Source organism: Herpailurus yagouaroundi, unplaced genomic scaffold (assembly GCF_014898765.1).
Source record: "Herpailurus yagouaroundi ecotype Mexico unplaced genomic scaffold, PumYag 187, whole genome shotgun sequence".
NCBI lineage: Eukaryota > Metazoa > Chordata > Mammalia > Carnivora > Felidae > Herpailurus > Herpailurus yagouaroundi.
The window spans coordinates 24,618,699-24,631,102 of NW_024412418.1; the positions used below are offsets into that span (position 1 = coordinate 24,618,699).

General features: G+C 35.6%; 1 protein-coding gene across 1 annotated transcript in view; it reads left to right on the top strand.

The window, feature by feature from the left end:
• SLC5A12 (solute carrier family 5 member 12) overlaps nucleotides 1–12,404 on the top strand; it is a 47,722-nt gene that overhangs the window by 20,099 nt on the left and 15,219 nt on the right. Inside the window, exons 7-9 of the mRNA XM_040495588.1 lie at nucleotides 2,625–2,754; nucleotides 3,957–4,045; nucleotides 8,442–8,554. Of these exons, the coding sequence (XP_040351522.1) occupies nucleotides 2,625–2,754; nucleotides 3,957–4,045; nucleotides 8,442–8,554 (332 nt within the window). The remainder of the gene's footprint in view (nucleotides 1–2,624; nucleotides 2,755–3,956; nucleotides 4,046–8,441; nucleotides 8,555–12,404) is intronic.

Sequence of the window (12,404 nt, forward strand, 5' to 3'; positions counted from 1 at the left end):
TGATTTGATTGATCTTAAGCCCAATCGATTTTCTGGCGCTTAGAAATAGTATCACCCACAGTGTCATTTTAGATGTGCTCCTTGGAAACTGACTTCCCCTCCTCTAGACTCCAGTTTATCTTTCAAGACTACTGGTCTTAAATAGTGCTATGAGGGTAGTAGGGGCTGATGCAGCTTCTCAGGTTCCTTCCCATCTCCATCCCATCTCCTGACTAAGATAAGCACACACGCACACACACACACGCACACACACACACACACACACACACACACACACACGAGTCACTTTTGTTCTATTCCTACTGCCTTAGTTTGTTTTCCTCAAATCTCTTACCACATCTAAAAGCATCTTATTCATTTCTTTCATTTCGGTGATCATCACCTGTCTCTAATCCCAGAATGTAATCTCCATGGGGGTGGGTTCTGTGTTGTTCACTGCTATGCCCCAATATCTAGAACAACCTCGTACATGGAGATGCCTGATAAATATGTTTTGAATGAATCAGTGGAGCCGCTTAAGTTACAAGTAGGAGAATTAGCTTTTAAGGAATCACAGTCCATTTCTAATAAAAAACAAATTCACAACACAGGGCTTTAATATCTAATACAGTCTCACCATTGGTTTCTCATTTCCCACAGTTGACTGGTGTAGCTTTAAAATTGTTTTGGATAATATGTGAATGTTCTCTATATGGCTATATAGCCTACATTTATTTTAACAAAGTGTAACTCATTCAATCCTTATACTAGTCCTATGATAGAAATAAAGCAGATGTGTTAACACTCGTTTTACAGATGATTTAACCGCCTCAAGGTGTTGTATAACTTGTCTAAGGTCAGATGGCTATTAAGGATAAAGTCTTCTGACTCTGGGATCAATGTTCTTTTTTAAAAATAAATGATGTAAAGAGTACAATCGTATTGTACTCAATTTCTACCATTAATTAATTAATTCCTTCAATTATTCATTACCCCAAATAAAAATAATTTCATGTATGCTATGTGCCAGCACTATTCTATAGTACTGTGTTTGTTTGGATGGGAGAAAACAATAATAAGCAAATAAATATATTATATACTTTAGATTATCATAAATGCTGTAAAGATGTAAAATAGTATAAGGAATGGAAACAGATAAGACAGCTGAAAGTGACTGTTTCAAATAAAGAAGGTCAGGGAGGCCTCTCTCGAGGTGGCCTAAATGAAGGCTTGAATCCAGTTGTCTGGAAGGGAGGAAAGCAAGAATATAAAAATGCAGTTAATAGGTATTGGCCACCTCATGTGTCACTTCTATTCCCAAACAGCGGTCTTTAACTCAACCCCTCTAAACACAAACAGACAAACAAACTTGTAACTCAACACCAAGCATTGTTAGAGTACTCTCAAGGAAGTAACTTCTGGGATAAGTCCCTTTTCTAATGTAAATAGTATAAAATAGAAACTTCCAAACAAGATAATTATTTAACCATATTTGCTTCATAAATGAATAGTTTGACTTAAGTGTTTTATGAAAGCTAGGTATACCTATACATTATGGGTGTTAAGAGGCTTTGAAATTAGTGTGTCCTTATATTTATCTTTTCTAATTACAAAAATTTTTTAATGTTTATTTTTGAGACAGACAGACACAGAATGCGAGTGGATAAGGGGCAGAGAGAGAGGGAGACACGGAATCAGAAGCAGGCTCCAGGATTAAGCCATCAGCATCGAGCCCGATGAGGGGCTCGAACTCACAAACAATCAGCTCATGACCTAAGCTGAAGTCAGAGGCTCAGCCGACTGAGCCACCCAGGCACCCCTCCTTATATTTAAATGTGGATGTATCTGATTCCCTTTGAACGATGACTGGATGCAAGAAATTTCCCACTGTTGCTCTCCTGGCCCTTTGAACTCTCTCCAGAATGAGATTGTTTATATAAGTCCAGTCCACTTTCAAATCTTCCTTGAGATAAAGAAAATTTGTAATAATTTGACTTTCAGAAATCAATAATGGCTACAATATAGCCATAGCGTAATGTCAAGGCACTCAGACTGGAATCAAGCATACCTGTGTGTTGTACAATATAAAGAAACGCTCCCCAGAATATGGGGAAAATGACCTAGCCTTTGTATACTTTCTATTCTCTCTAAAAAGAAAAAACAAATCAACTTTAAATTTCATTCGGATAGTGAATGAATATAGTGAATATTTCCAAAATGTGTCTTCTTCTACATTTATCTCCTTATCCTCCTAGAAGTAAAGATGTTAAAATGTAAGTTTACTTTTTGACAGTTTTATGAATTGAGTGGGGTGAAAGTCACTGGCAGTTACATAATATGAGTGATCGGTATATGAAATTTCATCCAAGATCTTATACCACACATGGAGAGTATGCAGAAAAACTTATTTCAAGAGAAAAGCCATCAAAAGTCCTCATTCAATTTTTGTAATCATTCTAAAAATGTAACATTCCCAAACAAAAAAGAAATTGCAAAAGTGTAAAATGTAATGGTTCTTGAAAGCTGTGGAATTTTATTTTATAGCAAAAAGCCACCAAAATTTTCACCTTGAATTTTTGGTGATGTCTTCATCATCCTGTAATATGGCATAGAGGCTACTGATAGATCTATGTGTTCTTCTCTAGAGCCTTGTATTTTAACTTGTTGGGTCTCTGGATCATTCTGGTATGTGCTGTCTTCTCTGGCTTAATCATGTACTCCCACTTCAAAGACTGTGACCCTTGGGCGTCTGGCATTATCTCAGCACCAGACCAGGTATGTGTTCCCTTGGGGCCAGAGGAAATGGCTGAAATCAGTGTGCTTCTGGCCATCAATGAGTAATATGGGTTCTTTCTCTTTTTCCACCTGGATCTCAAGGTACTTCCTAAGCCCCAGAGAGTTGATTTCTATCCTTTCCTATTGGGTGATATACACACCAGGTTCTAATAGTGGGGAGTGACATGTAAAAAGGTATCTCACCTTGTCCTTGAAGACAAGGCCAGGGGCCAGGACAAGGCTGAGGAGCATGGAGGTTAGGCTTGAACCCATGGCTTTAGTTGTCCACGTGGCCTTTAAATTCTTTTTTTCTATATGTCTCAAGGTTCATTAAAGATGCTTTATTCTCAGATTGAACAATATGACCTTTGTTTCTATAATGCTTCTGCGCATGTGTTCTCACCATAGCTTGAACACCATCAACCCAATGTACTACATGAAATGTGCTTTCAAAAACTTTATTTATATGGGGCACCTCGGTGGCTCAGTTGAACATCTAACTCTAGATTTTGGCTCAGGCCATGATCTTGCAGTAGTGAGATCAAGCCCCAAGTTGGGCTTGGGCTCTGTGTCGAGCCTGGAGTCTGCTTGGTATTCTCTCTCTCTCTCTCTCTCTCTCTCTCTCTCTCTGCCCCTCCCCTGCTCATTCTCTCTCTCTCTCTTCAAATAAATATATAAACATTAAAAAAAAAACCCTCCATTTATGGAGGATATGCTCAGGAGGAACGATCACCTCTCTCCCCTCTGTATTTTTCACTGTCCCCCTCTCACAAATCTGGCTACAGAGTGGAACCATAATACCTACATTCTCTGAAGACCTGTTTTAAGCATTTGTTGTTAGGGTTTAACTGCTAACATTAAGGGTAAACAGATAAGGGAATGGCATACATTGCAAACATAAGAAAAACAAAACAAGTTCCTGAACTTTCTAAAGCTGATCCAACCCTTTTTCCTAGTATCCACTGCCCCTTCCCGCCCTTCCTCCTTCCCTACAGCTGGTTCTGGACCTCAGGTCCCCTGAAATTGGATTGATTATAACCTCAACTGCAAGTATGTAACAACCTTAGTCTGTGCAAACTCCTGTATTATTTTTATTTATTTTTTGTCTTTTTTTTCCCACCTTCTTTTGCTAAAAATAGACATTCTCACATTTCAGACTCTGCTGATAAGACCACTAATTCTATCTTGTTTTACCTCCAAAGCTGATGCCGTACTTTGTCATGGAGATATTTTTCACAATGCCAGGACTGCCTGGACTCTTTGTGGCTTGTGCCTTCAGCGGAACTCTGAGGTTAGTATATGGACAACACCCTGCTCTGATGATGCTGATGATAATGACAGTGGTGATGGCAAGGGCGTGAGATGACAAGGGTGATGGTGGTAGTAATCACCAGTACTTACTGAGTACTTACTGTGTGTCAGCTGGCTTGCTGAATGCTTTACTTCACACAATGTATAGAACTTTACTCAGAAAACTTTATGAAGTAGCTTGGAGCATTAAAAATAAAAACCAACAGTTATCTTACCAGCTAAAGATGTGCTTATTGGGGCTTATTGGGAAATAAAAGAGAATTATAATCCAGGACAAATAAGCAGTGGCAAAGCTTTATGCACGTCTGGGGAACAAAGGAGTGGTACGCTTTATTTTAAGGAGAAAAGGACTAAGTTGGGAAGGCTGTTATGAACTAAAAGACCATTTGAACTGGGAGTTCAAAGTGTGGCAGCTTTTCATTGGCTGAGTGGTTGCTGAGGGGAAAGCTTCTCTTCCTCAAGCTGGAATAGAGAGTAGTATCCAAGTGCAAGGTCAAGTCCCTGTCTTCCTCATGGATCTGCAATTGACCACAAGTGGTAGGGCATGAGATCTCCTGCTGAAACCTCCTGACCTCATTTTAGTGAAGTTTCCCGTTACTAATTTTCTCAGAAGGTTTGAAGCTAGAGAGTGAGCGATGCCATACAATTAAAGCCTCAGGCTTCTGTCAGGGCCAGGGACTGTGATAAAGCAAGAGTGGCGAAAGTGGGGAGCCAGTAACAGGCATTTGCTTTGACACAGTTGAGAGATGATGGTAACTTGAAGGGTCGAGGTAACAGTGTTGAGATCAATGTAGTTTCATTACCTTCCTTTATGCCAGACCTTTGGCTCTATGAACTCAGCTGGTTGGAAAAGCCTCACTTCCCTTCCTGGAGCTCAGTTGCAGATAATCATTGATAAGGTTTGTCAAAGGCCAATTTTAAGACAGTAAAATGGTCAGAGTCAAAATTCAAACAATAGCAGAAGATCAAAGTCAAAGTTTTATATCTTATTCCTCAAATCCTTTGTCTCAACCCACAGGGTTAACTGCTGTTAATAATTTCTTGTCAATGAACCCGAAAATTTCTTTTCTTATGGGAACATATATATCTTTTAGTGAATGAAAAAAAAGGATCATATTGTATATATGGTTTGATTTAAGGTAATATAATTTAGAAATCTTTCCACATCAGTAGATGTACCCTACTCTTTTTTAAAACCTGTGATTTATTTGACCAATCCTTTAATGTAAGACATATCTAACAAATCTTAGTCTGCTCAGACTGCTATAACAGAATACCATACACTAGGTGGTTTATAAAAAAACAAAACAAAACAATTTCTTACAGTTCCCAAGGCTAGGAAGTCTAAGATCAAGGCCCTGGGAGATTTTGTGTCTGGTAAGGGCTCAATTCATGCCTCATTTATGACCATTTTCTTGTTGTGTCCTTACACGGTAGAAGGGTTAAGGGAGCTCTCTTGGATCTCTTTCGTAAAGTCACTAAGTCCATTTATAAGAGCTCCACTGACATGACTTCATCGTTCCTAAAGGCTCCGGCTCCAAATACTATCACCTTGGGGGTTAGACTTCAGCATATGAGTTGTGAGGGAACACAAACACTTAATCCATAAGGTATTACAATGTATATCTTTGTGAAATTGTGCAAGGATATATGTAGGCTACATTCCAAGAAGTAGAATTACTGTGTCCAAATACTTAATAGTTTAACCTTCTCATGGGCATTGCTAAATTCAGCTGCAAAAATTCTCAACAATTTATATTCTAAAAAGAAAATACTAGAGCATCTCTTTTCTCACACTACCACCAATATTGGGTGCTATCAAACTTTTCAACTTGCCAAACAAATAGGTGAAAAATGGTAACTAATTAGGATATGAATTTAGTTGACCATAAGTGGGATTGGCTACATTTCCCTACTTTCATTGGCCATTTGTATTTCTTTTTCTATAACATGCCAGTTTATGTTCTTTGTTAGTTTTTTAAAGTTTTCCTCTTTATATACAAGAAAAATAGCCTCTTGGCATATATCTCATGTTTTTTCATTTGTTGTTTGTATATTTGCTTTATTTCTGAGTATATGGAGATTTTAATTTATACTGACCAATTCTTTTACATTATGGTTTCTGGATTAATATTATTCTCAGAAAGGCTTTTCCATTCTATCATTATAACTAACTATCCAGACACCATTCTAGTATATGTAGTCTTATTAAATAACAAACCTTCAAATCATCTAGACTATATGTGTGGTATAAAAACTGAAGTGGAGCTCGACACTTATTTTCCTTCTAAGATAGTAGCCAGTTGTTCCATTACTTTTTGGTAAATAAGCTGTCTTTCCATCAGTGACTTTAAATGCTATTTTTATTATATCCTACATTCTTCTATATATTTGGGACTTTTTCTGGATTTTCTTTATAGTTCTTTGGTCTATTTATCTATAATGATGCAAACACTAATAATTTTAACCATTATGCTTTAAGATATGATTTAATGTCTGTTATTCATAATGTTTTTCTTTTTACAGAATTTCCCTTGATATGTAGATTTTTTTCCCCTGATTATTTTCAGTTAATTCTTTGGGATTTGATTATACAGAAATCATAATATTTGCAACTACTTTTGCGTTTTTCTTTTTTTTAATAAGTTACACTTCTATGTTCACTCTCATATACTTGGGCATTGAGAACAATGGTAATAATTGAGATTAGCAGAAATTCTTATATTTGTTATGACTTTAAAGGAAATGGCTCTTGGATTTTACCATTAAATGTGATATCATGTTTTAATTTGAGAGATATTATTAACGTTTAAGAATATTCATTTTAAGTTAATAAATTATAAAAAAGAACAAAATGCATATATTTATTCTTTTAGGAATTTTTTTATCAGAGATATTAAATATTAGTAAATTATTGGCATTTTTGAAGTGGCTTTTTTTTTTAACTTTTGGCATATTAATATGTTGACAGATTTCCAAAACAGCAACATCCTTGAATTTATATAATGACTTTAACTTGCTTCGGTGTGTAATTCTAATTTGGTGTACTACTGAATTGTTTTTACTAATATTATTTTTAGGATTTTTGCATCAAGAACACAAAGTGATATTATTCTGTGCTGTTGAGATTAAGATCTCAGGGAAACTTAGGACAGGAAAAATTAACACTAGAGAGTCAAGCACATGGAGGGGTGACACTGTAGCTTTTATTTTGCCCCTCTCTAAAGAGCTTTCCTTATTTATCTTTCCTTCTTACTCTAAGGCTGAGTCTCTCCAGAGTGGAAAACATATATTTGTCAAAAGGTAATTCCCCCAAAAGAGAATGGTTGGCTCTTTTGGTCTCAAGACCAAAAATTCTAAGAAAGGGACACAGTTGGCAGTGGATGCTATGGAGAGATTACTTCTGCTAAAACCTTAAGGAGGATGTTGTTCCATATGAGGAATTAAATAAGCTTTCATGCTATTCTGCAAAGAAAACCCCAATTTCCAGGTCCCCTGTCATCAAAGTGAGTTTTACTGTCCTAAGAGTGGACTCTGGGTGGAAAATCAGAGGGAGTATCAGATTCTTTATGTGGTTTTAGTCTTTGCCCATTTCCCATCTTATCCTTTGCTCCTCTCTCCCTTACAAATTGCATTCTACTCAATCTGGTGGCTTCAGGTTGTTGAATGCAACAAGTCTTCCATCTAGAGGTATTTAAATGTAATTTTCCCTTTGCTCTGGAACATCTTTTCCCCAATTTGCATGGGTCCTTTTAGTGCCTATCTTAATCATCATTTCCTAAGGAAAGAGTTCCCTAACTTCATATCACTTTAGGACTCTGCAAGGCATAGTTTCATAGCATGTTGGTATTTTCCTTCATACCAACTGGGACCAATTGTGTAATTGGTTATCGAATGTCTATGTCACTGAGTATAAGGTGTATGCTTTTCTGGTTCGCCACCATATGCCCAATATGTAGAATGGAGAGATGCATAAATGGATGCTTGAATGGTATGAGTGAATGATTAATGAATGGCAAATTGTACTTATTCCTGGATTAAGACAGTCAGTATTTCCTGCCTCAAGTCCAACCAAACACACACACACACATACATACTCATGCACAACCTCTATTACCGCCTGCTAACTCATTTAATGTCTTGTTCAGGGGTATTAGTAGGCATTGGAAGAAGAAATCAGAGAGCACTAAGCACAAAAACAGTTTTGAAGAGCAAGTAGGCAGGCCACGTTGTTCCCCTGAAATCCCAGGATAAGGACATGTCTGCATCTGTTTTTTGTTTCTAGAGCCCTGTCTTGTCTATTTGCTATGAAAGAGGGGGCAGGCTGGTCAGCTTTATTTAGCCTGGACTGTGTTCTTGCTTTTCTCTCCCTGTAGCACTGTGGCTGCAAGCATCAATGCCTTAGCAACAGTGACCTTTGAGGATTTTGTCAAGAGTTGTTTTCCCCGTCTCTCCGACAAGCTGAGCACGTGGATCAGTAAAGGCTTATGTAGGTACAGCCGGTGGATCTTCTACTCCATGTCATGAAATGTACATGTGGTGCATGTCAAAATCCTGCACATGCTATTCAGCACTCATTACAGGCACAAAGGCACACGGAGATGTATGAGGAATTTCACGTATGAATTCACACTTCCAAAGATATCAGGAGGGTAACGGGAGAGAATTACCAGCTAGCTTACCTTTCACCAACCTTATATTCGACACTCTTCTGTACTCCCCCTACACGCTAGATTGATCACTTCAACATCTCCCGATTATGCCTTGTATTTTTTTTTTAATTTTTTTTTTCAGCGTTTATTTATTTTTGGGACAGAGAGAGACAGAGCATGAATGGGGGAGGGGCAGAGAGAGAGGGAGACACAGAATCGGAAACAAGCTCCAGGCTCTGAGCCATCAGCCCAGGGCCTGACGCGGGGCTCGAACTCACGAACCGCGAGATCGTGACCTGGCTGAAGTCGGACGCTTAACCGACTGCGCCACCCAGGCGCCCCTGCCTTGTATTGATCATATCCGTCCCTCTACATGGGAAGACATTCTGCTCACTGTAGCCAATCACATGGTCTAATAAAGTCAAATTCTTTCCTTTTCTTTCTTTTTTATTATTTATAATTGTCATTTACTTACTTATTTTAATTTTTTTAGTATAGTTGACACACAATATTGCATTAGTTTCAGGTGTACCACATGGTAATTTGACAAGTTTGTACATTATGCCAAATTCTTTTCTAAAGAATTTTTTTATTACCAAACTCCTGGTAAACTCACTTCTAGGAATAATTGTTCTTTGCTTAATCACACATTGCATATTATGTTTACACTCACTGTAGCACTTACCATGCTGAATTATAGTTTTGCAAAACATTTCTTCTTAGGTATAAACAAATTATATTATTCACGTATTATAGAAAATATAGGTAATTGGAGAAAATATATGCACTTTTTGAATAAAATTATAGCTACTTTTGCTCTTCGTTGTTTTTTCTAGGATACTATAGTGAGCATTTTCTTGTGTCATGTATGCATTATTTGAAAACATGGTTTTTTAATGTTTTCTTAATAGTCTACAAAATGGCTTACTTTTTAATTTTTATGTTGTTACCTTTTAAAATCTTTTTTCATTTTTGGTAACATTGTGATGTTACCCATATACATTAATCTATAATGGCATACATAAATTTTTCCTTAATAAAGACATACAATAGAAAATTACCAAATCAAATAATACATATTCACTGAAGTTCTTGATATATATTATGAAAAATGTTTCCAGCATGGTCCAATTAATATTTGTGTGGCAGCAGTGAGTAATGACATATTTTTCTATGCACTTGATATCAGTATTTTCAAAAATTGGCCAACTTCATGGGCAAAATAACATCACATTTTTGCTTTAGTTTATATTTTTTGATTTATAGTGAATTTGAACATTTGTCAGATCATAAATAACCATTTGTATTTCTGTGAAAAAATTATTTATGCTTTCTGTTTGTTGATGAGATACTAGAAATTTTGTCTGTAAAATCTCTTCACGTATAAAGGAAATGTTACCTTTGTATATTGAAAAATGTCCTTCAGATTTTTTTAAATACATGTTTGATGTAAAGAAATTATATTACATAGTTTTTAAAATATATGTAACATTTCTTTTACTATTTTATCCATTTCTTTATGCTTACAAATTTGTTCCCATTAAAAAACTACTTAAATATTTCCTTATTTTTCTCTAGACTGTCAATAATTTTGTATTTCATATTAAATGTATTCAAATTATTTGATTTATGATGAGGATCTAAATTTTTTTCTTATACAGCCAATTTTCTCAGCATCATTAATCTAATATTATCCACTGGTTGTTAATATTTCAGTGATGATAATATACAATATAAGACTCTTTCATCTATAAGGATTTGTTTAAGAATATCATATACTTATTTTCATTAAGTTATTTACCAGTTGTAGGACAATACCATCTTGTCTTATACTCTAGCTTTATAGTGTTTTACTTAAAATATCTGCTAGAGCAACTCCTGTCACTTTTCTTTTAGTTTAAAATTCAAAAATTTTTCAATTGTAACTTTCCTTTTTTTCCTACAAAAACAAACTTTAGGTAATACATGTTTATATATTCTTCATATTAACTTTAAAATACTTCAGTGCACATTATGGAGCTGCACCTCTATCCCAATGGGATTGCATTAAATCTGAAAATATTTGGGGGAAGAATTGACATCTTTGTAAGCCTTCTACCTAGCAATAGTATTTTTCTATAATGATATCATATTTTCTACCCTGGATGTTAATTACACTTATGTCTTCCTCCTTCAGCTTTTCTCTTCCTCTCACTTCTTCTCATTTCCCTTTTTCTTCTTTTCTTCTTTCATTGATATTATGAACGGGATGCTTTTTCCATAGTATCTTCTAAACTGTTCATTATGAATGTGGAACACCTTCAACTTTTCATTTATTGTGTTTTGTATCTGGCCATTTATCCAACTCTTGTTGGTTCTTAAAATTCTAATTGGTTTTCTAGTAAGTGTCTGAAAATATCGATTGTTTTATCTACTTAAATGTTCTTCTAATTTGGATTTTTTGTTTTCCGTATACTTTACTTTTTCTCGTATTTTTGTAATTTTGTTCTTTTCCTCTCCACAAAGCAAATTTCTTAACAATAGTGATTTTAATTCTGTAACTGTGCTTCACTCCTTATATTTTATAATTATTATGTAATTATATAAATTCAATCTTACAGTAAAACTTAAATTTTTTGCAGTCCAGTCTATCATCCTTAAAGATAATGAGAATAATTTTAGAATTCCAAAATGCTTTTATTGATCAAACTTGGTTTCTAGTGTTGTTGTGAGCTTCCTTATTTTTCTATCTTATTGAGAAGTTGGAAAAGATTGCATTGAAAGTTGTTAGCCTGATTTCATTTTAAGAGTGAGTTCCTGATATTAAATATCATGTATATCATTTACTAAACCTGAAATAAAATAACAATAATAATAATAATAATAATAGAAAATTCATGGTACTTTCGATGTACCAGGCACTACACTATTGGATGCATTATTTATGTGTAGTCCCTTCCTCACACTCCTAGAATGTGAGATCTTTGGGGCAGGAATCACATTCTGACTTCATAGCACTGGCACTGGTAAAGTGCCTGACATATGGTCAGTACTCCATAAAAGTGAATTAATAATCATGTTGGGAACTGAGCTAGATATTTGGCTGAGAGATCATTTCAAACAGAATAAACAAAATCATTTTCTGTCCGTTTCTGTCACTGTGTCTGGGTCTATGTCTCCAACTCTTTGTCTCTTTATCCCTCGCCTATTTAGTTTAAGGGTTATAATGGAAATTGAATGTAATTTTAAGACGATCTTTAAACAAAGATGTATAAAAACAGTTGTTTTTTTAAAAGGTGGTTAAAAGAACTCATCATCTTAAAAAGATTAGTAAGACCCATATGCTGCTTCACTCCTCAAGCTCCCATGGTACTGAGGCCCTGCATGAGATGCTTCAAAGGAGAGGTACTCTGATGGCCCTGGTAGGTCTCCCACATAGATATGTAAACAAATAATCATTATGCAATATACAAAGGGCCATAAAGATGACATGAATAAAGCACTAAAGGAAAACATTAGAAAAAACATTCCAGATTTGCAAACGCTGTGAGGTAAAATGTATAGATACTTTAGCCGTCTTAAAAATGAAGAGCTCTCTGAATCCCAGAAAGGTTAGGGATTTCTTCAGCTGATTTTTGATGAGTGGTCAAACCGGAATTTCTTCCCACTAATTTGGTCTGGATTAGTCCAGACCAGTGTCTTTTCCAC